The sequence below is a fragment of the Trachypithecus francoisi genome, unplaced genomic scaffold, assembly GCF_009764315.1.
Source record: "Trachypithecus francoisi isolate TF-2019V2 unplaced genomic scaffold, Tfra_2.0 Lachesis_group21, whole genome shotgun sequence".
Lineage (NCBI taxonomy): Eukaryota > Metazoa > Chordata > Mammalia > Primates > Cercopithecidae > Trachypithecus > Trachypithecus francoisi.
The window spans coordinates 59359923-59387107 of NW_022681467.1; the positions used below are offsets into that span (position 1 = coordinate 59359923).

At 58.0% G+C, this 27185-nt stretch overlaps 1 protein-coding gene across 1 annotated transcript; it reads right to left on the bottom strand.

Annotated features, from left to right (window-relative positions):
• Nucleotides 1-1096: 1096 nt before the first annotated feature.
• Nucleotides 1097-12639, bottom strand: EEF1A2 (eukaryotic translation elongation factor 1 alpha 2). Its single transcript, XM_033187120.1, has 8 exons — nt 12384-12639; nt 10970-11184; nt 9218-9397; nt 8191-8487; nt 6531-6681; nt 3550-3806; nt 2005-2239; nt 1097-1505 (listed from the first exon to the last, which is right to left on the bottom strand). The coding sequence occupies exons 2-8, from the start codon at nt 11111-11113 to the stop codon at nt 1378-1380; spliced, it is 1392 nt and encodes a 463-aa protein (XP_033043011.1). The 5' UTR covers nt 11114-11184; nt 12384-12639; the 3' UTR covers nt 1097-1377.
• Between the last annotated feature and the right edge of the window lie 14546 nt (nt 12640-27185).

The following is a 27185-nucleotide window of genomic DNA, read 5'->3' on the forward strand; positions in this document are numbered from 1 at the left end:
AGTGATGCAGCCACAAGCCACAGACTGTTGGCCGCCATGGCAAGGGGTGAAGCAGGGAACTAATTCTCCTGGGGCCTCCAGAGGAGCAGAGCCCCGTTGACACCTTGATTTCAGCAGTGAGGCTGGTTTTGGCCCCAGAAGGCCTCGCCATTTGCAGTCATTGGTCACGGCATCCCCAAGAGACTAATGCACTACTGGGGCCTTGTGGTCAGCCTGCCTGCTCTGCAGGAGAACCCTCCCAGTCAGGTACCCAGCTGCAGGTGGGGAGCTGGGGGCTGGGTGACAGAGAGGCCCACCTCAGTGCTGTGTACAGGGTCAGGGAGCCTGCCCACCCTCCACCCTGACCTCACCTGCATCCTCAGGGAGGCTGCCCTCCCTCTACTCCAGCCCTCCTCCTCTGCATCCTCAGGGAACCTGCCCACCCTCCACCCGACCCTCACCTGCTGCAGCATGACTGGCTGTGGACCGGGGCCACTTTCCCGGAGCAGGGAGGGGTGGAAAGGAGCTGTCCTCCCCTCTCCCCACCCTTCCACCCTTGCCAGCCAAGGTCGGGGCAGGTTCTAGCCCAGAGAGACCAGGGACCCCAGGGAAGACCCAAAGGCCCCAGCCCACGACTGAAGTCACCAGTCTTTCAGTTTCAGGGGCTGGAGTTCCTACAACCATGTACAGAAGGCTTGGACCCAGGAGCAGGATGGGCAGGTACGGACTCCAGCCACAGGTGACCAGCTTAGGAGAGTGAGACCAGAAGTGCGGGGCCACGGGAAGCATGAGTGTGTGTGACAGTCACTCTGGGTGGAGAAGCCCTCAACTCTCATGCGGCCCCCAGAGATCCCAAAACCCGCAGCCCCGTTCTATGGATCTGAAGGGACCATTCTCTGCGCTGGGTAGCCATGGCAAAGCCCCTCACAGCCACCCAGGCCAGCTTGGTGCTGGGCCACGGCCTGGGGGACAGCAGGCACTTCTCACCCGGCGCTCAGCGCTCACCCTGGGGTCCCCAGGCAGGGGGTGGAAGATGCTGGGCTGGCCACCTGGGCGGGGAGGGGCTCCGGGGAGCGCGGGCGGGGCCCACCCCCCAGCAGAAGGCGCACACGGCTCCGGGGTCGCTCAGTTTATTGGTAAAACGGGCACTGAGCATGGCGAGCGCTGGGCGCGGAAGCCTGGGGCGGGGGCGCCTTTCCTCTTGAAGAACTTCCACTGGACCTTGATGGCGAGCATCCAGTCGCTGACCGAGGGCCTCTGGCAAGCGGAGGTGCAGACATGCGCCTGGCGGGGGTGCGGGGCGCCGGGGCGGCGCGCGGGGCGGGGGCGGGGCGGGGGCCGGGCCGGGGTTCGGGGCGCGGCGCCGCCGGGGAGGGTCGCGCCGCGGGCGCCCGCGCCTCACTTGCCCGCCTTCTGCGCCTTCTGCGCTGACTTGGTGACCTTCCCGGCACCGCCGCTCTTCTTCTCCACGCTCTTGATGACGCCCACGGCCACCGTCTGCCTCATGTCGCGCACGGCGAAGCGGCCTGGGGGCGGGGGCGGCGCGTGAGCGGGGCCGGAGGACTCGTCCCACCGTCCGCCCAAGGGCTCTCGCCGGGCGGGGGCGCAACCACAGAACGAAGCCGGGTCGGGAACGTCCTCGGAACACCCTTAGCGCAGAGCGCGCCCTTGTGAGGACGGCGGCCTCGCCAGAGCCCTGCCTGGGTGGCTGCTCCACGGCCTGCGGGGCGGCCACGGGGCAGGGGCAGCCCTAACGCTGCCACTGGATGACTGTGGGCCTTCCTCACTCGCGGGGCCTTCCTCACTTTTGGGGCCTCGTCTGCACACGGGACCCACCCCAGGTCCTCCAGGTAGGGTCACCTGCACTCAGTGACACGGAGGCCGTGGGTCTCCTGCCAGGCTCTGGGCCAAACTCCGCAGGAAAGGGGGCCCACGGCTGTCACGCCCCATCCCCGCAGTCCTCTGCCCTCAGCCTGGATCAGCCACCGCCTGGGGGCTGCACCTCCCCGGACCACCCCGGCTCACCGAGAGGCGGGTACTGGGAGAAGCTCTCCACACACATGGGCTTTCCCGGCACCATCTCCACAATGGCCGCGTCTCCAGACTTCAGGGACTTGGGGTTGTCCTCCAGCTTCTTGCCAGAGCGCCGGTCAATCTTCTCCTTCAGCTCCGCAAACTTGCAGGCGATGTGGGCCGTGTGGCAGTCGATGACCGGGGAGTAGCCGGCGCTGATCTGCCCCGGGTGGTTCAGGATGATGACCTGGGAGTGGAGCCACAGGTGGCCATAAGGCACATCCTCGGTGAGCACCAGGAGGGCGCCGGAGCAGGGCTGGGAGGCCCAGTCATCCGGCTCCCCTCCACGGGTTCCTCGCCCTGGAGTGCTGACTGGAGGACCCAGCCCCCAGACCTGAACCTCAACATCCTCATTAAGCAGAAGATAAACAACTGAGATCCATTGTTTCGAAGGGGCAGGGGCAGCACCTACGCGGCCAACCCCGGCTGGAACTAAGGCAGGGGGGTGACAAAACTGGACCTCAATTCCTGTATTTCAGTTGTATCTCAATAAAGCCACTTTCAAAAATCACATGAAGAGACCAGGCGCGGGGGCTCACGCCTACTGTAATCCCAGCACTTTGGGAGGCCGAGGTTGGTGGATCACTTGAGGTCAGGAGTTCAAGACCAGCCTGGCCCACATGGCGAAACTCCGTCTCTACTAATAATACAAAAATTAGCCGGGCGTGGTGGCGCATTCCTGTAATCCTACCTACTGGGGAGGCTGAGGCAGGAGAATCACTTGAACCTGGGAGGCGGAGCTTGCAGTGAGCCGAGATCATGCCACTGCACTCCAGCCTGGGCAACAGAGCGAGACTCCATCTCAAAAAAATAATAATAATAATAATATGACGAGGGCAGCAAAGAGGGGGCAATGAAAACTGGAGAGAATAAAAGTATGACAGAGATGTCTCAGGCAGGAAGTTAACAAAAGTGTATTTCCAGGACGAATGTAGGAACTTAAAGGCTGGGCAGCCCAGCGGTGTGGCATGGACAGCAGACCCGGGACTGCACAGGGGCTGGGAGCCATAGGGCCTGCACCCCTCCCAGAACTGATTTCTCCCCCACTGAATGCTCGGGGGCCCCTCGGTGGAATGGGGGTCCTTTCTCTTTTTTTTTTTTCTTTTGAGACGGAGTCTCGCTCTGTTGCCCAGTCTGGAGTGCAGTGGCGCAATCTCGGCTCACTGCAAGCTCGTCTCCCGGGTTCAAGCAATTCTCCTGCCTCAGCTTCCTGATAGCTGGGACTACAGGTGCGTGCCACCACACCCGGCTAATTTTTGTATTTTTAGTAGAGATGGTGTTTCACCACGTTGACCAGGATGGTCTTGATCTCTTGACCTCATGATCCACCCACCTCGGCCTCCCACAGTGCTGGGATTACAGGCGTGAGCCACTGCGCCCGGCCTGAGGGTCTGTTTTCTCCCCACACCAGGTGACCTGCCGACAGCAGCCTCACCCAGGACAGTCCTGCTGCTGCCCAGCAGGCTCCAGCCCCCTGGACCCAGCACGGCCCCCAACCTGGGAGGTGAACTGAGCAGCCTCCTGCGGCGGGTCAGACTTGCTGTCCCCACACACGTTGCCCCGCCGGATGTCCTTCACTGACACGTTCTTCACATTGAAGCCAACGTTGTCGCCGGGCAGAGCTTCGCTCAGAGCCTCATGGTGCATCTCCACCGACTTCACCTCAGTGGTGATGTTCACCGGTGCAAAGGTCACCACCATGCCCGGCCGCAGGATGCCTGTCTCCACCCGGCCCACGGGCACCGTGCCAATGCCTGCAGAGGGGACGGGGTGTGAGGGGAAGGCAGGGCCCGAGAGGATGCTGGGGCAGGATATTCGGGGACAGAGCCTGGAAACCAACAAAGCCTGGGACTGGATCCCCCCGACAGGCCTGGGGGTTGGGGCCACACGGGTGGAGTGTAGGGGGAAGCCAGGGACAAGGCAGACCCAGAGATTCCAAGGCAAGTGAGGGCTGCCCCACCCAGCTGGAGAGATAAGAGGCTGAACAGCAGAGTTCCCAGGAACCCAAGGAAAACCCACAGGGGCAGAGAAGGGGGAGGATGGGCAGAGAGGGGCTGTCTGAACGTGGGGTCCCATCCATGCCCCCGGGGAGCACTTTCCCTCAAAGAGGGCACTATGGGACCCCTCCTTTGTCTGAGGACTCCTCCCTGTGAGTGTGGGCCAGACCACTGGACTGCTCCTGCCTGGGGCCTGGTCACCCTGCTCCCTGCTCCCTGTGGGCTCTCTGGGCCCCACTTGGAGGCTGCAGGTCTCTATCACTAAAGGGGCCTCTCAGCCAGACGCGGCACAGGCACAGTGGCACCTGAGCGTCCCTGGCATTTCTCGTGGATCTGCTTACACCAATTGTGCAGCTGCCACAGGGGGGTCTTGTCTCCCCCAGTCTACTAGGTCTCCACCCTCACCTCCCAGGGCTGTGATGGAGGCCCATTGTAGCCTCCAGCAGACTTCACTGAGCCTGTGGGCTGTGCTCTGTGCTGGGGTGAGCATGACGCCCCCACTGTGCACACAGAGATGCCTGCAGTATCTTTGGCTGCAGCCCCCTGGCTGGGGGTCTCCTATCAGTGCCCCTTCTCTGGGGTCTCAGATTTGTTTATGGTTTCTTTTCTTGGGAAGATGGATGGATGGATGGATGGATGGATGGATGGATAGATGGATGGAGAGATGGACAGATGGATGAGATGGATGGATGCACGGATGATGGAGAGAAGGATGACTGGGTGGGGAGATGGATGGATGGATGGATGGAGAGGTAGATGGATGGATAGGTGGATGGGTGGATGGACAGAAGGATGAATGGGTAGGGAAATGGATGGATGGATGGATGGATGGAGAGATGGAAGGATGGATGGATAGATGGATGGATGGATGGAGAGGTGGGTGGATGGACAGAAGGATGGATGGGTGGGGAAGTGGGTTGGTGGGTGGGTGGGTGGATGGATGGATGGATGGAGAGAATGATAGATGGGTGGGAAAGTGGGTAGATGGATGGATGGATGGATGGGGAGGTAGGTAGATGGGTGGATGGACAGAAGGATGGATGGCTGGGGAGGGGGGTGAGTAGATGAGTGGATAGATGGAGGGATGGGGAGATGGATGGATGGATGGATGGATGGATGGAGGATGGATGGATGAGGAGGTGGGTGGATAGATGGATGGATGGGGAGGTGGGTGGATGGGTGGATGGACAGAAGGATGGATAGAAGGATGGATGGGTGGGGAGGTATGTGAGTGGATGGATGGATGGATGGATAGATAGATGGATGGAGAGAAGGAGGGATGGATAGAGAGGAGGATGGATAGGTGGGATAATGGATGGATGGAGAGGTGGATGGGTGGATGGATGGATGGATGGAAGGATGGATGGATGGGGAGGTGGGTGGATTGGTGGATGAACAGAAGGATGGATGGGTGGGGAAGTGGGTGAGTGGGTGGGTGGGTGGATGGATGGATGGATGGATGGATGGGGAGGTGGGTGGATTGGTGGATGAACAGAAGGATGGATGGGTGGGGAAGTGGGTGAGTGGGTGGGTGGATGGATGGATGGATGGATGGATGGATGGATGGATGGGGAGATAGGTGGATGAATTGATAGAAGGATGGATGGGTGGGAAGATGGATGGATGGGTTGATAGAGAGAAGGATGAATGGGTGGGACAATGGATGGATGGATGGATGGATGGATGGATGGAGAGGTGGATGGATGGATGGAGAGAGAGAAGGATGGATGAGTGGGACAACGGATGGATGGGTGGATGGATGAATGGGGAGATGAGTGGACGGATTGATAGAAGGATGGATGGGTGGGAAGATGGATGGATGGATGGATGGATAGAGAGAAGGATGGATGGGTGGGACAATGGATGGATGGATGGATGGATGGATGGATGGAGAGGTGGATGGATGGATGGAGAGGTGGATGGATGGATGGAGAGAAGGATGGATGGGTGGGACAATGGATGGATGGATGGATGGATGGGGAGATGGGTGGATGGATTGATAGAGAGAAGGATGGATGTGTGGGAAGATGGGTGGATAGATTGATAGAGAGCAGGATGGATGGGTGGGACAATGGATGGATGGATGGATGGATAGATGAAGAGATGGATGGATGGATGGATGGATGGATGGATAGAGAGAAAGATGGATGGGTGGATGGATGGATGGTTAGATGGAGTGAAGGATGGATGGTGGGGAGATGGATGGATGGATGGACAGAGAGGTGGATGGATGGGTAGATGGATGGGTGGATGGGTGGGTGGATGGATGGATGGATGGATGGAAGGATGGATGGACAGAGAATGGATGGGTGAGGAGGTGGGTGGATGGATGGATGGATGTGGGATGGACTCTTCCCCAGAAAGTGTGTGGTAAGGGGAGAGACTGGAGATAGCCCAGTCTTGAGATGCCTCATAGGGACCCCTGGTCTAGGGCAGGCAGAACTGGCTGGGCAGGAGCTCCAGCACGGTGCCCTTGCTCACCGCCGATCTTGTACACGTCCTGCAGTGGCAGGCGCAGGGGCTTGTCCGTGGGGCGCGTGGGGGGCAGGATGGTGTCCAGGGCCTCCAGCAGGGACACGCCACTTGCGTTGCCCTCCTTACGCTCCACCTTCCAGCCCTTGAACCACGGCATCTGGACCGAAGGGAGAAAATCAGTCCATTACAGAGACATTGGTGGCCTCCCCACCCTCAGGGTCCCCGGGGTGCCTCCAGGAATCCTGCTGTTCAGGCTAAACTTGCCTCATGCCCTTTAAGATGAAGAATTACCCCAACCTGCTCCTCCCCAGCCCATAGCCCCAGCATCACAGGAACCCTGGGAAGGAGATCCCTCTTAAAAGGAGGAGGACAAAGAGGTAAAGCACCCTTCCCAGCCCAGGCTGCTCAGGAGTTGCTGACACTGTGAACAAACCCCCAGTCCAGCCCCAAGCCCCGAAGGCCCCAGGTCCCTGACCATCAGCTCTAGGCAGGGCAGGTGACTTGACTAGGAGGATGCTGAGTCTGGACAAGGGCCAGGCCAGGGACAGAGCTGGAGGGGGAGCCTCGCCCCACCCTAGCTCCTGGACACCGTGCTGTCTCCAAGCTTGGCACAGCCCTGTCCGGAGCTTCTCCTGGTGCGGCCCCCACTCCCACCCCATGAAGCCTCCCTCTGGGCCACCTGCCACAAACAGGGAGCAGGGAAGGGAGCCGGCAGCACTGTGCCCCAGCTCCCCAGGGCCTGTATAAGCATGGGCCACCTAGCAGCTCAGGCCAGAGGGGAGTGTGGGGTCCCTGATGGCTGGAGGCCTCCCTGGAGAGGCGGAGAATGGCGTTCACCACATGATACCCTGTGAGGAAAATGCCATCACAGGTAAACAACACCCAGCCTCATGAGATGGAGGTGGGGCTGGGGGAGCCCCTCTCAGCTCTGTCCCCAGACCTCAGCTCTGGGCTCAGTGCTGCTGGTCTGTCTCCCCGCTGTCTCTAGACTCCACACCTGTACCCTCACTGTTGGCAGCTACACTGCTGGCAGAGCCCAGTGGCGGCCATTCTGGTGTCTCCTCTGGCTTGGAGAACCCTTGGAACACAGTCTCAGGTTCTGCAAGTGTCTCTACGCGTCACCTCCAGCCAAGGCAGAGTCCCTGGGCCACAGACTGCACGCTGAGCTCCCAATTGACCAGCCAAGAGCCAACCCTTAGCCCTCCCAGCCAGCCCAGAAGCTGCACAAATCCTGCTCCAAGAGCCCAGGGGAGGCAGCCGGGGAGGCCCCCACGGCCCAGCCTGCAGCCCCTGCATGTTTTCCAGAGCCAGGACAATGGCCTGGCAGAGATGAAACCGACCACCCCCATGGCAGGGCCAGGGCTCTGGAGACCAAGCACATGGGCCGTGCTGGAGGCCACTGCCCGTGCTGTGTTGACATCGGGGATGGGCCCTGGCTCTGGCCAGCCCTGTGGGAGGATGAGTGTAGGAGCAAAGCCCGGTGCTGAGGGGGGATGGGGCCCCCGGCAGGCCTTGAGCCAGTTAGGGAAACCCAGCAGGTTTCGTGGGGAACCTGCATTTCCCTGGGACAGGCCCTCCACCTCCCCCTGCCACCTGCCAGTGCCTCGCTCTGGGGCAGGGGGTCCAGCCAGCCCGTGTGGCCCGCCCCACCCTAGCCACCACTCACGTTGGGGGAGGGCTCCAGCATGTTGTCGCCGTGCCAGCCGGAGATGGGCACGAAGGGCACGGTGGCCGGGTTGTAGCCGATCTTCTTGATGTAGGCGCTGACTTCCTTGACAATCTCATCATAGCGTTTCTCGCTGTAGGCCGGCTCCGTGGAGTCCATTTTGTTCACGCCCACGATGAGCTGCTTCACACCCAGCGTGTAGGCCAGCAGGGCATGCTCCCGCGTCTGCCCATTCTTGGAGATGCCCGCCTCGAACTCACCCACGCCCGCCGCCACAATCAGCACTGCGCAGTCCGCCTGCCCAGCGGGGGACACAGTGAGCCCCACCCCACCTGCCCAGCAGGGGACACAGGCCTCTCCGGGCAGTGGGCTGGGGCCTGAGCAGCCCACTGGGGCCTTGGGGAGGGAGACATGGGGGTCCCCACTTCAAGGGCAGTGTGGGGGGCTCATCGCCAGGCCATGGGTCAGGGGACCGAGGTTCAGCCCTGGCTCCACCACCAGTGGGCTGTGTGTCCCTGGACAAGTCACTCAGCCTCTCTGGTCATGTTCCTCACTTGAGGACAGATTGAGGTCACAGTTATCAAAGCAGTTTGGAGGTGGTGGCATGTGTCCTGCTATCTGCAGGATGCTGTGTCTGGGGTGCCCGTGCATCTCTGTGAGTGCCCTGAAATGTCATACAGTCCAGGCCTGGCTGGTGGCACCTCTGCCCACTGCTCACTGTCCCCATCCTGGCCTCTAGCCCCTCTGTGCATGAAGGTGTGTCCATGTCCACATCTGCCCCCGTCTGTCTGGGGACTCTGACACTGGCTGGGTGTCCTCACAGGCACTGGTTCAGATGCCAGAGCCCTGGATTCGTTCTTGGGGGGTCTCTCACCCAGACTGGGTGAGGGGTGGCCCAGGTGAGAGGTCCCCTGCCCTCACAGGAGGCACAGGAGACCCCACCACCCCAGTGATCCCAGGGGCCCCAGTGTCCCTTGAAGGGGTACAGCGGCCTCTCCCCCAGCCTCACCTGCCGTGCCCTGCTCACCTGGGACGTGCCGGTGATCATGTTCTTGATGAAATCCCTGTGTCCGGGGGCATCAATGATGGTGATGTAATACTTGGCAGTCTCGAACTTCCAGAGGGAGATGTCGATTGTGATACCACGTTCCCTCTCCGCCTTAAGCTTGTCCAACACCCAGGCGTACTTGAAAGATCCTTTGCCCATCTGGAGCAGGTGAGGGTCACAGGTGAGGGTCACGGCTGAGGGCGAGACCTGGGACCCTGGGAGTCCCTGGCGGTGCGAGCTGCTTGTCACAGAAGAGTGGCCGCGGGAGGCGGGAGATGGGCTCCAGCACCCCCTTGCTCCCCGCCGGGGTCCTGGAACGCCGGCCCACTCCGTCTGGACCCCACACCCAGACCCTGCCCCCCATGGCCGGCCTCCGCACCGGCTCCGGAATGGGTGCGGCTACGCACGTCCACCAGCAGGTGGCGCGAGGGCCTGGGAGCCGCCCGCTCTCCGAGCAAAGCCGCCAGATGGGATAAACCCCTCCCCGCCAGGGCTCCCCTTTATCTGAAGCTGCGGACGCCCCCAGATCCCTTCCTCAGCCAGAGGCCAATAATACCACCGTGTTTGGGGCTGTCTGATAAACAACCCTCGGTGTTATTTTATTTTAAGGCGAGGAGAAGGGAAAACGGAATGAGGTCAGGAGGAGGGCCTGGCTGCACAGCTCCTTCCCGCTGCTCCAGCCTCCCCACCCCTCTGAGGCTTCCCTCCCCTTCCTCGCTCTGCTGGTCACGGGAAGCTGGGGGGCCTTAGCCAGTGAGACCCCCACAGAAGGGGACGGGCTGCAGTCAGGGCAACAGCGATGGTCACTACCCAGCTGGGCATAGCTCCCCGCCAGGGCCTCGCACAGACTGGACTCTTGCCCCACAAGGGGCTGCCCAGCCTGGAGGGCACCCAGACGGGACCCAGCTGGGGCCTGAACCAGTGGCCCTCTGAAACCCCCGCCTTCTCCCGACGAGGCTAGGTAAAGGGTGATGCAGCCCAAACTCAGGGGTGCAGCTCAGAGCACCCACCTCACCAGGGCAGAGACTCAGCCCAGGACAGCGAGTGCCCCCCTCCCCGGGCCCTGGCCTCCACCTTCGTCATCCAGGTGAGAGCTCCCACAGGCCCTCCCAGAAGTGGGCTTCTCCCCAGAGCCCTGGGCAAGGGAGGGGGACCAGAGAGCAGACCCTGACTCATGGCTGCTCCCCACCAAAGAGGAACCGCTTCAAAAGGTCAGCCAGAGGGCCGCCTCATCCAGGACCCCCACCCCAGGGCTGCACTGGACAGCAGCCCTCCACAGCCCAGCACAAGAAAATGGAGCAGACGGGCCAGCTGCCCATCAATCAGCTATTAATAGCAGCGTGCGTCCTGGCAGGGCCCTGGGACAAGTGAGGGCAGCACCACCTCCAGCCCCAGCCTTGGCCCTGGGGGGAAGCGGGCAAGGCTCTAGGGCCCTCCAGCCCCAGCTCAATGTGGCAGAGTTCCAGAGCCTTCTGTGGACCCTCCCTGGTCATCTCCCTCACCACAGGGCAAGTCCGGCCGCTCGATGGCCACCCCTCCCCCACCAAGCTCTCCGCAAGAGGGGCTGCCCCACTGGACCCTCTGAGGCCTGAGTGCCCCACAGCGGGGGTCCCTCCTGCCCTGGAGGTCTCCTGAGCCACATGTCCTGGGGCTGGGAGATGCCAAGCCTGGCCACCACAGGAGCTGGGGGTTCCTTCTCAGGGGGCCAAGACCAGAGCCTCCAGAGCTCACCTCAGCCGCCTCCTTCTCGAACTTCTCGATGGTTCTCTTGTCGATGCCCCCGCACTTGTAGATGAGGTGGCCAGTGGTGGTGGACTTGCCGGAGTCCACATGGCCGATGACCACGATGTTGATGTGGATCTTTTCCTTTCCCATTCTGCTGGGAGTGTGAGGGGCTGGCGGGACCTGGGGTGCTCTGGCTCAGGGCGAGGGGGGCTGCAGTGATTCTGTGGGGAGACAGGTGATGGGGAGCCCAGAGGGGAGAGACCAGCAGAGACTGTCCTGGCACAGGCTGGGCACACATCCCTGCCCACAAACCAAGCCCCCATGTTTGGTGGGGAGGGAAGGGCCCTCACCCACAGCTGGGCCTGGCCAGGGCAAGTAGAGGCTGTGCACTGCCGCCACCCCACACTTGAGCCCAATCAGCCCCATCTGCTGTAAATAACTGGGCGTTGGGAGCCCGCCGGCCGCTCCTTGGGAAGGGGTTAGCCACCATTTGGAAGGACCACGCAGTGCCAGGCTGGGTACGTCCGTGACCAGCAAAGCGGGGTGATGAGTCACCTGCCCAGCGCTCCAGGGCCCTGTCCTCCACGCTCGCTCCCCTCCCCGGCGGCAGGGCCAGGGACACGGCGCCCCACCCCCACCCGCTGCCACCGGGGAGAGATGGCCACTGCTCCCCACTCCCCTCCTCAGGCAGGGACGGCGCCATCTTCCCCTCATCCCTGCCCGACGGAGATGCGCTGCCCAGATTAGGGACCCAGAATAGCTCTACGCGCCACCCCCCAGCCTCTCACAGGGGAGACAGCGGCCAGGAGGTGGGGGTCCCTGTTCCAGCCCGAGGAAGGAGGACCCGGTCCAGCCAAGCCCAGCAAGTGTCAGGTGGAGATGCCCTCGGCCCGGTGGGGATATAGGGGGCACCCTCCCTCCTCCCTCCCCTCTGGTCAGGGCCCTGGGTCACAGCCCCGTCCCATCACAGAGGTCAGTGGAGAAACCCACGCTGCTCCTTGGGGACAGGCGGCTGGGGGCAGAAGCCACCCTGGGGTGGGAACACGGGTGGGGGTGGGGAGGCCAGGGCCCCCAGATCTCACCACCTCCCTCAGCGTCCTCTGGCCCAGCGCCCCGAAGCCCGACCCCCTCAGCCCCTGGCACTGAAGACCCTGCCCCCAGCTCGCACGGTCCCCGTGGCCCCAAGGTCATGGCTACGGGGAGATCGCCGCCCAGGACCCGGCCCCGCCGCCCCGCGCCGCCCCCCACCCCCGGCCCAGCCCGGCCGACGCGGGGACCCCCGGGAGCCGGAATCCGGGCGCGCGCGGGGGCGGGGGCGGGTGCCGGGCCCGGCCGCCCTCTGCCCCGCGGGACCGGCCCCGGGGGTCCCTCTTCGGAAGACGGGGGCGGGGGCGGAGGCCCGGGGGCCGAGCGTCCTTACCCGGAGCCGAGGTCTCAGCCAGAGGGACTGGCGGCGCCGGCGCCGGCGGTTTTATCTCCGGGAGGGGGTCCACCTATTGACGGTGGCGGCGCAGTGCACCGCGCCCTGCAGCACGCCAATGCGGAACCGCGCGGGAGGGGGCGGGGCGCGGACGCGCGCGGGCGGGCGCCACGGGGACGCGAGGGGATGCGGGAGGCGCGGGTTGCAAAGACGCACGCGGGAGGCGGGAGAGAAACGCGCAGCGGGCGGGGGCGGGGCGGGGGGCAGGGCGGGGAGGCGGCGGGAGGGAGGGACAGGGATGGAGACCGCGCTGGGAGAGCGCGGCGGGCCCGGGAGACGGGGCGAGAGCCAGCTCCGGGCAGGAACACGCTTCAGCCGCGAAAAGCGGTCCCCGGGGACGGGGCAGACGCCGAGGACCGGAGCCGGCAGGCGGGGGAGGGGAACAGCTGGGCTGCAGCCTGGGAGACGAGCCTGGGTCTACCGGCCCCTCCCCGGCTGCTCATGAGGGACGCCCAAGAACCACCGAAGCCCGGCTCTGAGGGGCTCTCCCTAATGAGGCCCGGGGGTGCAGGTCTCAGGGTGGAACCCCGGGATCTGCTGGTTTCCAGCCCCTGTCCTCACGTGCCTGCCCTCCTGGGCGCACCACGACAGGCCCCCAGCATCCGGCGCAGAACCACCCTCCCCCAGAGGCTGGTCCCACGGTGCAGGGAACGCCGGAAGCCCGCTCCCAGACCCCCTGACATCTCCCAGGGACCCTCCCCTCCGGGTGCGCCTACCTCCGGCTGCTGCTGGGAAACAGCGCCAGCCAAGGGCGAGTCAGATCCAGACAGACCCAGGCCCCCGCCCAGCGCCCACCCCGGTGCACCTCAGCGCCTTGCGGCTGTCCTCACATGGGGTCAGGATGCCAAGCCAAAGACCGGGCCACGCTCTGTAGGAAGTGGGGAGTCCCTGAGGTCCTGGGCACCCGCGGGTAATGACCAACGTGGGATGTGAGGAAGGGGGCCATGTGTTGCGTGAAGACCAAGGTCAGGGGCTTCCTCCCAGACCCCAAGATCCTGTCGTCTCACCCAGGTATTCACGTCTTCCCTCCCCCGCTGCACCCCCCACTCGGATCTTCCTGCCAGCAGGGTCTGGGGAGGTGTGTGCTGAGTGGGGGCAGAGCCCTGGCACCTGTCCTCTCAGCCCTGAGTGCCCACTGGGTGTTGACATGGAGGGCCTGGGTCGGGCCCGGGACCTGCCACTGGGTAAAGCCATGGGGATCCTGAGAGACTGGACCCCTACCAGGCCCGCTGGCAGGTGTGAGGAGGAAGGAAAGGTGGGGGTCCAGGGTCGGGGCCAAACAGTTCTCCCCAGCCCATGGAGAGGGTCTCTCAGGAGGACACTGGTCTGTGGCTGCGTCTGCCCCATAGGAGTCCAGGGACTTGAGCTCCTGAGCCACAGGCAGGAGAGGAGGCCGGGAGGGCCTGCCAGGTGCCCTGGCACTTCCGAGTGCTGCTGATGCCATCAAACAGGAGCCAGGAATAAAAATATCCGCCTGGCGAGAAAGCAAGTCCCGCCCCACCCCACCCAGCTGGTCTCTATATTTAACGCCTCCCCTGCAGCCTGAAAGTTAGGCAGGGATTTGGGAAGTGGGCTTGCTGCAGGGGCTCCAGTGGCCCAGGCTGGGGTCCCTGGGATGCCCACCCCACTCCCTCAAAGGACCACCAGGACTCTGGGCTACCTGTTCCAGACACCCCTTCCCCCTCACTCCCGGCTCACCCACAGCGGTGCCAGGGGCTCACATATGCCAGGGGCCTTGCCACCCACAGGAGTGGCCCCTGAGAGTGAGTAGAAGGTGGCATCCTCCCCAAAGCACCTGTGTGATGACCCTGGGCAAGGGTGTCGGTGACTCCTCCAAAGAGTCTCCTGGGCACCAGGACACATTGGGTCCACGGTGCGGCCCTTCAGGGCCCTGGGAGCCGCTGACTCAGTATCTGGAGACACTTGGAACACACAGCTAATGGGGCTGCGGTCACAAGGCTAAACACTAAGACACCGATGGTTCCGAGCCCTGCGAGACTGAACAGTACTGAATGACTACTAACTACGGAATGTTAACTGCTGAATAACAGCAGTGGCCTGACCACGTCCCCAAAGTGCACGAGCTGTAACTTAATCCCCAATGCAACAGTGCTGGGGGCTGGGCCTCCAGGAGGGTGTCTGGGTCATAAGGGGTTTGCCCTTCTGAATGGATTTGTGCCCTATAAACAGGACTCATGGCAGTGGGTTCTCTCTTGCTCCTCCACCTTCTCCCACATGAGGACGCAGCAAGAAGGCCCTGCCAGATGCCAGCACCTTGATCCTCGACTTCCCGGCCTCCAGACTGTGAGAAATAAACTTCTGTTTACTTATAATAAACATAACTTATAAATATATAAAGCAAACTTTATAAAGTAAATTTTTAAATTTAAGTAATGTATAATTACCCAGTCTCAGGTATTCTGACATAGCACAACAAGCAGGTTGTGCTACTTGTCAACAGACGGGTAGCGCCAAATGACTTTGAGTACCAAGCAAATTAGCCACAGCCAAGTCGCCCAGCTGTGTGAGTTCACCGTGTGGGGGACGGGGGACAGGGGGCCGTGTGCGTGCACAGTGTGCGGGGATGGGGGCTGCGGGGACAGATGCTATGAGGTAGGCCCCCCAAGGCTGGCCAGAGGACCTTGAGAACCCGTGAGGCAACTGGGCACAGAAAGGCCAAGATTCCTGTCCAAGGACACACAGCAAATAGGGGGCCTGTGGCCTGTGCTTTCCCTGCCCTCCCCTAGGTCAGGACTTGGGCCCTTCTTCCTGCGTCTGAGTCCCTGGTCACAGTGCCCCCTTACCAACAACGGGGGGTGGGGGGTAAGAGGGGGGATGGTGAGTCAAGAGGGCACCAGCCAATCAGGGCTCCCCTGAGGGCAGGCCCCGCCCCTCCTCGACCTCTCCCAGAGCCCCCAGGCCCCGCCCCTCCTTGCCCCCTCCCAGAGTCCCCAGGACCCATCCCTGAGCTGTTTGGGGAGACACAGGCAACCCCTTCTTTGGCTGGCTAGGGTTTCACGAGCCTTGGGGAAGAAGATGTAGCTAAAATTAACCGCTATCAAGCTGTCAGCCCCGGAAATAAACCTGCCTCCCATTGGCTGCTGGTGACGTCACTGCCGGGTTAATAATAGCCTCCGAGTGCCTAACGAACCACCTGTGCATGGGGCACAGCCAGGCCATCACCCTGGGGCCACCGCCGCAGGCAGGTGGAGGCTGGCAGCCCAGGGGCAGACAGGGACTTGGAGGCAGGGTGGGGAGCAGGGCCAAGGAGGCTCTCTGGCCCCCAGTGTCTCAGGATGACTTCAGCCCTGGCCTGGCCCCAGAGCAGGTGCGGATTCGGTTCCCAGTCACGAAGCATCTCATCTGCTGGCCCACCTGGGCCCCCTGGACGGCCACCAGGACAAGGTCCTCCTCCGCGGCCATGCCTTGGGGCTGGCTCCCAGGGGACTGAACATGCCCTTGAGGCAGTGAATTAAACAGTCTCCATGGCAGCAGAGAGCTCCTTCCTCTGGAGCCTCCCTTAGAGGAGCAGCTCATGTCCCCCCAGACCAGAGAAGCTGGGGCTGGGCTGGCAGTGGGCAAACATGCCTGCGGGTCACGCCACAGACCTGGGCCAGCCACGGCGCTGACAGCCCACCCTCCAACCCGGTGTCTGGGTGTGGCTGAGGCAGACCTAGTCTACCAGGGAGGCCCAGGAGGGATGTAGCCCCTCGGAGAGGGGGAAGGGCGGCCTGGCCTGCCACCCCCACCTGCAGGCCCCAGTAGGGAGCGTTGCCATGGTGAGAGGCAGCAGCAGCAGGAGGCCCCTCCCTCCAGGCCCTGCTGCCCGGGAGCCCAGCACCCACCCTGGTGGGGAGCAGACAGCACGTGCTCCTGCCGCAAGCAGCACTTTCTGGGCTTCTGGGCTTCCAGCTGCAGTCCCCCCCAGCCTCTCCCGGCTCCTGGCCATTACAGCCCATTGCAGGCTGGGAGGCTAAACAGGAGGCCGGGGTCACCGACCAGGGTGGGGTCACCTCTTGGACCCAAGAAGGGCAGCCCCTGGTGCCAGCCCAGGGGCACTGTGCCCTCCAGTGCCCGGAGGTGGAAGGGAGCGCCTGGGTAGGGTCTGCAGACCATTAACCCCACAGCTGCCTCCTCTGGGCCCTGGAGGAAGAGGGGCCCATCAATTGTGTCTCATTTTGTAGCTGGTCCAGAGAGAATGGGGGATCCAATGTCTGTGGTCAGGTCTGGAGAGAATGGGGGGTCTGGTGTCTGTGGTCAGGTCTGGAGAGAATGGGGTGTCCGGTGTCTGTGGTCAGGTCCGGAGAGAATGGGGGGTCCGGGGTCTGTGGTCAGGTCCGGAGAGAATGGGGGGTCCGGGGTCTGTGGTCAGGTCCGGAGAGAATGGGGGGTCCGGTGTCTGTGGTCAGGTCCGGAGAGAATGGGGGGGTCCGGTGTCTGCGGTCAGGTCCGGAGAGAATGGGGGGTCTGGTGTCTGTGGTCAGGTCTGGAGAGAATGGGGGGGTCCGGTGTCTGCGATCAGGTCCGGAGAGAATGGGGGTCCGGTGTCTGTGGTCAGGTCTGGAGAGAATGGGGGGTCCAGTGTCTGCGATCAGGTCCGGAGAGAATGGGGGGTCCAGTGTCTGTAGTCAGGTCCGGAGAGAATGGGGGGTCCGGGGTCTGTGTTCAGGTCTGGAGAGAATGGGGGGGTCCAGTGTCTGTAGTCAGGTCTGGAGAGAATGGGGGGTCCGGCGTCTGTGGTCAGGTCTGGAGAGAATAGGGGGTCTGGCGTCTGTGGTCAGGTCCAGAGAGAATGGGGGGTCCAGTGTCTGTGGTCAGGTCTGGAGAGAATGGGGGGTCTGGGGTCTGTGGTCAGGTCTGGAGAGAATAGGGGGTCTGGTGTCTGTGGTCAGGTCCGGAGAGAAGGGGGGTCCAGTGTCTGTGGTCAGGTCTGGAGAGAATGGGGGGTCCAGTGTCTGTGGTCAGGTCTGGAGAGAAGGGGGGTCCAGTGTCTGTAGTCAGGTCTGGAGAGAAGGGGCGTCCGGTGTCTGTGGTCAGGTCCGGAGAGAATAGGGGGTCCGGTGTCTGTAGTCAGGTCTGGAGAGAAGGGGGTGTCCGGCGTCTGTAGTCAGGTCCGGAGAGAATGGGGGGTCCGGCGTCTGTGGTCAGGTCCGGAGAGAATAGGGGGTCTGGCGTCTGTGGTCAGGTCCAGAGAGAATGGGGGGTCCAGTGTCTGTGGCCAGGTCTGGAGAGAATGGGGGGGTCCGGTGTCTGTAGTCAGGTCCGGAGAGAATGGGGGGGTCCGGTGTCTGTAGTCAGGTCCGGAGAGAAGGGGGGGTCCGGTGTCTGTGGTCAGGGCCCCCTCAAGGGCCCACTGAAAGCAGAACTCCCTTCCTGTGACCCCACCCAAGGTCCCAACTCCCCTCCTGTGTACCGGGCACCAGATTCAAGGGGGATCTCTCGAGGTGGGGAAATTGCCCTGGGGAACCTGAAGTTCATTAGTAGCTCTGGAGGCCCTGTTTTCAGCCCTTTGAATAGCCCTCCCCTCAATTAGGCAGCTGGGGATCTTATGAAAAGAGTAACAGGACCCTGCCCGCACGAGCCTCCCAGGGGCCACGGCCCATCATCACCCCCCACAGAGACTCAGAGCCTCCCCACCCCTGGAGGGACCTCCCCACACTGCCAGGAACTGAGCAGCTGGGCCAGGGCAGGAGGAAGGGCAGGGAGAACACAGAGGGGACGTCTGCCTTTTTAAAGACATGACTTTGAGCATACATGGAGAAAAGTCACACACTGCAAATGTGCCTGATGAGTTACCACCAGGAGAACACACCCAGACCAAGAAACAGCATTCCCTCCCGCCCCTCAGTAAAGGTGACTTCTGACACCACAGATCACGTCTGCCTGTTTTTAAACTTCATATAAAGGGAACGCAATGCACGGTGTGTATCGTTTTGTCTGGTTTCTTTCACCCACGACTGTATCTGTGAGATGCGTCCATGCCGTCCCATGCAGTAGGCATGTGTTCATTTTCATTACGGTACCGCATTCCACTTCCAGTTCTGAACGACTACAAATAAAGCTGCTATGAACACTTGTGTGCGTGTCTCTTGTGTGGGTGTGCCTGCTTAGTACACATCCCAGGATGTTCCAGCCACATGATAGGTACATTATGCCAACCACTAGTTTATTGTCTCTTAGCTTGAAATTTAACCTTCAACACCTGCTGCCCAGCAATGGGCAGAATTACTTTAAGCATTTCTCCTTTATACTGGGCAGATTCAGTTTTTTCTTTTCTTTTCTTTTTTTCTGAAACAGGGTCTCACTCTGTCCCCCAGGCTGTAGTGCAGTGGCACAATCATGGTTCACTGCAGCTTCGGCCTCCCAGGCTCAAGCAAGTGGCCCCACCCAAGGTCCCAACTCAATGTACAATAATGTACAATAATGTCTACTCAAGGTCCTACCTCCGCCTCCCAAGTATTTGGGACTGAAGGTACACACCACCACACCCAGCTAATTTTTGTATTTTTTACAGAGATGGGGTCTCACCACATTGCCCAGGCTGGTCTCCAACTCATGGGCTCAAGTGATCCACCCGCCTTGGTCTCCCAAAGCCCTGGGATTACAGACGCGAACCACCACACCCAGCTGAGATTCACTTTTTTGAGGAAGGCAATAAAGGGTGAATTTGCAGCTGAGAATAAATCAGTTGATAATTGGCCTTTTCCCTTGACCGTGGATTGCATTGTCCTGTTTCTTCATGTGTCTAGTGATTTTTGACTGAATACTGGACATCGTGTGGAGAGTCTGTTCTGCTTCCTCCTCTGAAGCTGTCAGTGTTTGCTTTGCAGGTCGTTTCATTGCTGGACCCTTGTGGGCTTGTTCTCATGCTTTGTTGGTGTCAATCTGTGGACAGTCCAAAGCATGCTTCCCAAGTCCTGCTACCTGGGTAAGAGGCAACCCTCAGTCTCAGTCTCCCCTGCAGATCTCTGGGGGGCTTGGTCTGACTTTCATTAGATGAGTGTGGAGTAGGCATTACTGTACATTGTAGTCCTTTCTCCTTAAAAAAAAAAAAAACAAAACAAAAACACAGTAAGGTCTCTCCACTCTGGCCAGGTCCAAATGCCAAATGCCGAAATGCGACCTGACACAGCTTGTCCTCTAATATCTTTGTTCTGCTCTAACTTGGGGTGGACTCAACCTCAGGTGATCCCTGGTGAGTTGCAGCCTTGAATACTTTCCTCTGAGAAGCACTATGGTTTGTGCCCAGCCCATAGGCCACAGAAAGGTGATAAGTCACTCTGTGATTGGCTGCATCATTGAAGGCTCTGTCCTGGGGGCAGAGCTACACGACGCCCCTGCTGTCCGTGAAGACATGGCTGCCGGAAGGCCTGGGAGGGGGCTTGTATCAGGGAACCAGTGAGTGACCCCAGGCTGCCAGCCAACAAGAAAGCAGGGACCTCAGTCCTACCGCCACAGGGAACTGAATTCTGTCAACAACCATGTGGCCTTCAAAGAAGACTTCAAGCTTCAGAAAGAAACACCAACACTGGCCGGGCGCGGTGGCTCAAGCCTGTCATCCCAGCATTTTGGGAGGCCGAGGCGGGCGGATCACGAGGTCAGGAGATCGAGACCATCCTGGCTGACACGGTGAAACCCCATCTCTACTAAAAAATACAAAAAATTAGCTGGGTGAGGACGCGGGCGCCTGTAGTCCCAGCTACTCGGGAGGCTGAGGCAGGAGAATGGCGTGAACCCAGGAGGCGGAGCTTGCAGTGAGCTAAAGTGAGCTGAGATCCGGCCACTGCACTCCAGCCTGGGCCACAGAGTGAGATTCCGTCTCAACAAAAAAAAAGAAAGAAACACCAGCACCTTTGTGGCACTCTTGAAACCCCAAACCACCCAGTGGAATTGTGTGTCAGTTCCTGACCCCCCAAAACTGAGAATAAATGCATGTTTTTTAAAGCTACTAAATTGGTGTTGATTGGTTATGCAGTGACAGATAACAGCACAGGGCCTATAATCACTGCTCTCTGGTGAACCTCCAGTGCCGTCTCACCGTCAGCCACAGGCTTGCAGAGGTCCCAACACTCCCTACCAGCAACATGCACACTTAAGCCCCTCGCTCCAGTCTCTGCCTCTCATCCCAGGGGGACCACCGTGCTCTGCCTGGAGCCCTGCTTGTGGGGTGGCCGAGGAGAACCGGGCGCGTGGGCACCTCCAAGCACCCTCTAGGTCTTGTGCTGTCCGCGCCTTGCTGCCTGGAGAGAGCTGTGCACACATTTTGTCTGGTCTCCGAGTTGTTCCTGGAGGGAGACGTAGCTGGCAGCAGCTACTCCTCCACAACTGGAAGCAGCAGTTGACTCCACACCAACATAAAGACAATTTTTTATTTTGCAATGATTTCAAACTTACAGAAAAGTTGCAAAACTGGTACCAAGAACTCCCCGACATGCTTCGTCCAGGGTCTCTAATTGTTCACATTTTGCCCATTTGCTTTCTCATTCCTTCTCTGTCTTTCACATGTGGACTCTTTTCTTTCTGAAGCACATGAGAAAAGGTTGCATAAATCACTGCCTTTAGTCCTCCATGCTTCTGTGTGTACTTCTGGCAGATACAATAAGTACTCCTACAGTCCACATTCCGATTGCCTACAGTCCACGTTCCAATTGCCACGGTTAACCCAGCAGAGCTGTCTGTTGGGATCGCTGATCAAGGCTTGTAGCCTCCCTCAATCTCAGATAGCTTATCAGTTCCTCAGTCTTTTTATTATTTATTTATTTATTTATTTATTTATTTATTTATTTGAGACAGAGTCTAGCTCTGTCGCCCAGGCTGGAGTGCAGTGGCACGATCTTAGTTCACTGCAACCTCCACCTCCCAGGCTCAAACCATTCTCCTGCCTCAGCCTCCCGATTAGCTGAAATTACAGGTGCCCACCACCACATCCAGCTAATTTTTATGTTTTCAGTAGAGACAGGGTTTCACCATATTGGCCAAGCTGGTCTCAAACTCCTGACCTCAAGTGATCCACCCGCCTCAGCCTGCCAAAGTGCTGGGATTGCAGGCATGAAGCACTGGGCCCAGCTCAGTCTTTTTATTTTTATATTATTTTATTGTTTTACTATTTTCACGGTATCGATATTGGGCCTGTCTTTTTAAAAATCTCTTACGACACTGAAACTTTTGAAGAATGCAAACCGGGTGTTTTGTAGATGGTCCCTGAGTTGAGTGTTCCCGACATTTCTGCATGAACAGATTGGCACAAGAGCCAGGCGTCCTTCCCAGCGCATGGGACACTGGCTGCCCACAAGCGGCAATGGTACCTTCGATCCGCGGGTTAAACTGGCATCCACAAGTTTCTCACAGCAGAGTTACCACTTTTCCCTTCGTAACTGATAACTAAGCCGGGCACGGTGGCTCACACCTGTAATCCCAGCACTCTGGGAGGCCGAGGCGGGGGGATCACTTGAGCCCAGGAGTTCGAGACCAGCTCAGCCAAAATGGGGAAACCCCATCTCTACTAAAAATTCAAAAATTAACTAGGTGTGGTAGCACATGCCTGTAGTCCCAGCTACTCAGGAGGCCGAGTCACGAGAATCACTGGATCCCAGGAGGCAGAGGTTGCAGTAGCCGAGATCATGCCACTGCACTCCAGCATGGGTGACAGAGTGAGAGAGAATCCGTCTCAAAAAAACCCGAAAATTAACAAGGAAGTACTTTTGATACCGGTGGCCAGGGGAGGTCCCCAAATGCCAATGAGACCTTGACCCAGGCCAGTGTCCGCCTCTTAACACCATCATAAAAGGAATTCAAGGACGAGTTAAAAAATAATGAAAGTAGAGATTTATTGCAAAGCAAGAAGTACAAGAAAGCAGAGTGTGGCTGGGTGTGAAGGCTCACGCCTGTAATCCCAACACTTTAGGAGGCCGAGGCAGGAGGATCACTTAACCCCAGGAGTTCGAGACCTGCCTGGGCAACACAGTGAGACCCCGCCTCACGAAAATAAATAAGTAAATAGAAAAAAAACATAAAAGAAGAAAGGGGAGTGCGGGTGAGCTCAAGAGAGTGAGTCGTGAGGCAGGGTTTGGGGCCCTACCTTGAATGGGTTTCTTTAACCAAGGAGTGGAATATTCATGAAGATTTCTGGAAGAAGGTGAAGATTTCTAGGAACTGTGGTGCCACCCATTTTTATACCAAATATGTGTGTTCCTGGAACTGTCATGGTGCTGCTGAGTGTGATTTGTGTGTTGATGAGCATATAATTAGGTCACTGGTGCAACCCAGGTCAAGTCTGCTGCCATGTGGGTCCAGTCGTGCAGTCGTCTCAGCCGGCTTGGCCCAGTGGGTCTGGCTGTCCCGGCCGGTTTGGCCCATGTCCTGGTTTTCAGGGTGTGATCACCCCCCGGCCTCTGCAGCTTTTTCAACAGCTCCCTTTTGATAGTCATGAAACGGCTGCCTGGAATCTTCTGTTCTCCGGTAGCCACCTTGTCATAGTCCTGTCTCACTCTGGATTAGGTAAATGTCCTGTCCCTCATCAGAATCCATCTCTGGACTTAGCATTCGTGGATGATTCGAACCTGGATCAGCGTTTACTACGATGGCTGTGGGTTTTAAATCACCATTTTATCTGTCGTTATTTCTTTTTGGAAGTTGACTTTTTTGGAAGATATATGATTCTATGGATATTCACACACACACATATCGCCACCGCCATGGTCAGGAAGCAGGACATCCCACGACTCGGAAATCTCCACAGACACGCCATTTGTGGTCACCCCTCCTCTTGCGCATGGAAGCCCCATTTGTTCTAAGAAGGTTGGATGAGGCCCAGGACATTGACGCACCGGATTGCACTGGGGTCTGGCTTTTCTCAGTTAGCACGGCGCTGTGGAGACCCACCCGGGGGTTTCACAGATCGGGGGCTCGTTCCTTCTATCACTGAGCAGTATCTTGTGCACGACGCACCAGTCCATCCCTTCACCCGCAGAAGGACGCCTGCAACGGTTCCAGGTTGGGCAGCTGTGAATAGAGCTCCCATACATGTCTGTGTACCGTCTTTTAATGTAAACCTGTTTGAATTTGTCTTGGATAAATGCTCAGAAGCGGAATTGCTGGGTCATGTGCCAGGCACAGGTTTCCCTTCACCAGAAGCTGCCGACCTGGCCTCGGGAGGGAAACCCGGCCGTCTGCACCGCCAGGGGAGTTCCCGGAGCCTCACGGCCTCCATCCGCAGCAGCACTTGGCGTCCTTGGTGTTTGAAATTTTTTTTTTTAGCTGCTGTCATAGGTAGCCTCTCATGGTGCTTTTAATTTGCATTTCCCTAATGGTTTTTTTTTTTTTTTTGAGACGGAGTCTCGCTCTGTTGCCCAGGCTGGAGTGCAGTGGCCGGATCTCAGCTCACTGCAAGCTCCGCCTCCCGGGTTCACGCCATTCTCCTGCCTCAGCCTCCCGAGTAGCTGGGACTACAGGCGTCCGCCACCTCGCCCGGCTAATTTTTTTGTATTTTTTAGTAGAGACGGGGTTTCACCGGGTTAGCCAGGATGGTCTCGATCTCCTGACCTCGTGATCCGCCCGTCTCGGCCTCCCAAAGTGCTGGGATTACAGGCTTGAGCCACCGTGCCCGGCCGCATTTCCCTAATGTTGAAGACCATTTCATGGGCTGGTTAGTACATGGTCTTTAGTGAAGCTCCCATTAAGTCTTTTACTCGTTTGTTTATTTATTTTGAGACGGAGTTTTGCTCTTGTCGCCCAGGCTGGAGTGCAGTGGTGCGATCTCAGCTCACTGCAACCTCCACCTCCTGGGTTCAAGCAATTCTCCTGCCTCAGCCTCCTGAGTAGCTGGGACTACAGGTGCTCGCCACCTCGCCCGACTAACTTTTTTTTTTTTTTTTTTTTTTTTAGTAGAGATGAGGTTTCTCCATGTTGGTCAGACTGGTCTCAAACTCCCGATCTCAGGTGATCCGCCTGATTCGGCCTCCCAAAGTGCTGGGATTACAGGTGTGAGCCACTGCACCCGGCCTTTTATCTTTTTTTAAAAACAGCTTTATTGAGATATCATTTACACACCATAATATTCACCCATTTAAAGTGCATGATGCAATGGCTCTTAGCATCTTTACAGAGCTGTGCAACCATCACCATAATCTAATTTTAGAACATTTCGTCACCCCGAAAAGAAACCTTGTACCATTTAGTAATCAGTTCACGTTCCTCTCCCACCTCCAACCAAGCCCTGGGCAACTACTCATCTGCTTTCTGACTCCATGCGTTTGCCTGTTCTGGGCGTTTCTGCGAACGGAGCCGCACCCCGTGTGTGGTCTTTGCTGACTGGCTGCTTCCGGGTTTGGTTTCTGGGCGTCACAGCCTGCGTCAGTGCCTTATTCTTTCTTGTTGCCAAACAATCCTCCGCTGTAGGGATGGGCCACGTTTTGTCCATCATTCATCAGTTGATGGACATTTGGGTTATTTCCCTTTTTTTTAAATTTTTTTATTTTTTATTTTTTTTGAGACAGAGTCTTGCTCTGTGGCCCAGGCTGGAGTGCAGTGGCGTGATCTCGGCTCAGTGCAACCTCCACCTCCCCAGTTCAAGTGATTCTTCTGCCTCAGCCTCCCAAGTAGCCGGGATTACAGGCGCCCGCCACCACACCTGGCTAATTTTTGTATTTTTAGTAGAGACAGAGTTTTGCCATGTTAGCCAGGCTGGTCTTGAACTCCTGACCTCAGGTGATCTGCCCACCTCGGCCTCCCAAAATGCTGGGATTACAGGTGTGAGCCACCTCGCCCAGCCTGTTTCCACTTTTTAGCTAATATGAATAATGCTCTATGGGCGTACAAGTTTTTTTGTGTGGACACATGTTTTCATTTATCCCGGGTAGATATCGAAGAGCAAAATCCTGTGACTATATTTAACCTTTTGAGGAACTGCCAAAATGTTTTCCGAAGTGGTTACACCATTTCACATTCTCAGCAGCTGTGTAGCAGGGTTTCCATTCCTCTGCTTTTATTATTGTGTGTCTTTTTATCAGAGCTCTGCTGGGTGTGAAGTGCTGTCTCATTGGGGTTTGGATTTGCATTTCCCTAACGACTAACCCTATGGATCTTTTTGTGTAGCTTTTAGCCATTTGCATGTCTTCTTTGCAGAAATGTCTTTTCAAATCCTTGACCCTTTTCTTCTTCTTCTTTTTTTTTTTTGGAGATGGAGTCTCACTCTGTCACCAGGCTGGAGTGCAGTGGTACGATCTTGGCTCACTGCAACCTCCGCCTCCCAGGTTCAAGTGATTCTCCTGCCTCACCCTCCTGAGTAGCTGGGATTACAGGTGCACACCACCTGGATAAATTTTGTATTTTTTGTAGAGATGGGGTTTCACCATGTTAGTCAGGCTGGTTTCGAATTCCTGACCTTGTGATCCACCCGCCTCAGCCTCCCAAAGCGCTGGGATTACAGGCATGAGCCACGGTGCCCAGCCCCTTGGTCAGGTTTTAAATTGAATTGTTTATTTGTATGTTTTGGTGTTGAGTCTTGAGAGTTTTTTATGTATGGTGGATACAAGTCCTTTGTCAGTTATGTGATTTGCAAATATTTTCTCCAAGTCTGTGACTTGTCTTTTTAATCTCTTAACAGGATCATTCACAATACAAGTTTTTTATTTCAGTGAAGCCCAGTTTATCCATATTTTTCTTAAATGGATCATACTTTTAATATTGGCTACTCAGGTCACAAAGATGATCTCTTGTACTTTCTTCTAGATGTTTTATAGTTTACATTTTATATTTAGATACATTATCCATTTGTATAATCTTTGCATAATATGTGAGATTTGGGTCAAGGTTTTTGTTTGTTTGTTTGTTTGTTTGTTTTGCATGTGAATGTCAAATGCTTCCAGCACCATTTGTTGAAAAGATTATACTTTTTTTTTTTTTTTAAATAAGGACTCACCCTGTTGCCCAAGCTGGAGTGAGGTGGTATTTCTGGTAGAAATACTGTATTACTGGCCGGGCGCGGTGGCTCAAGCCTGTAATCCCAGCACTTTGGGAGGCCGAGGCGGGCGGATCACGAGGTCAGGAGATCGAGACCCTCCTGGCTAACACGGTGAAACCCTGTCTCTACTAAAAAAAATACAAAAAAACTAGCCGGGCGCGGTGGCGGGCGCCTGTAGTCCCAGCTACTCGGAGGCTGAGGCGGGAGAATGGCGGGAACCCGGGAGGCGGAGCTTGCAGTGAGCCGAGATCGCGCCACTGCACTCCAGCCTGGGCGACACAGCGAGACTCCGTCTCAAAAAAAAAAAAAAAAAAAAAAAAAGAAATACTGTATTACTTTGTTCTTGCACTGCTATAAAGAACTACCTAAGACTAGGTAATTTATAAAGAAAAGAGGTTTAATTGACTCACAGTTCTGCAGGCTGTACAGGAGGCTTCAGGAAACTTACAATCCTGGTAAAAGGCAAAGGAGAAGCAAGCACATATTCAGGTGGCAGCAGGAGAGAGAGAGTGAAAGGGGAGTTGCTACACACTATCAAACCACCAGGTCTCGTGAGAACTCTCACCAGACAGCACTGGGGGATGGTGCTGAACCATTAGAAACCACCCCATGAGGCCGGGCGCAGTGGCTCACGCCTGTAATCCCAGCACTTTGGGAGGCCGAGACAGGTGGATCACAAGGTCAGAAGATCGAGACCAGCCTGGCTAATATGGTGAAACTCTGTCTCTACTAAAAATACAAAAAAAAAAAAAAAAAACCTACCTGGGTGTGGTGGCGGACCT

Excerpts from the sequence above, each read along its gene's own strand:
- EEF1A2 (XM_033187120.1), bottom strand. The coding sequence starts at position 11,113 with ATGGGAAAGGAAAAGATCCACATCAACATCGTGGTCATCGGCCATGTG. Across the intron at positions 6,682-8,190 it reads TGCTGGAGCCCTCCCCCAAC|ATGCCGTGGTTCAAGGGCTG; the intron begins GTGAGTGGTGGC and ends CCTTCGGTCCAG. Across the intron at positions 2,240-3,549 it reads CTGCTCAGTTCACCTCCCAG|GTCATCATCCTGAACCACCC; the intron begins GTTGGGGGCCGT and ends CTCCACTCCCAG.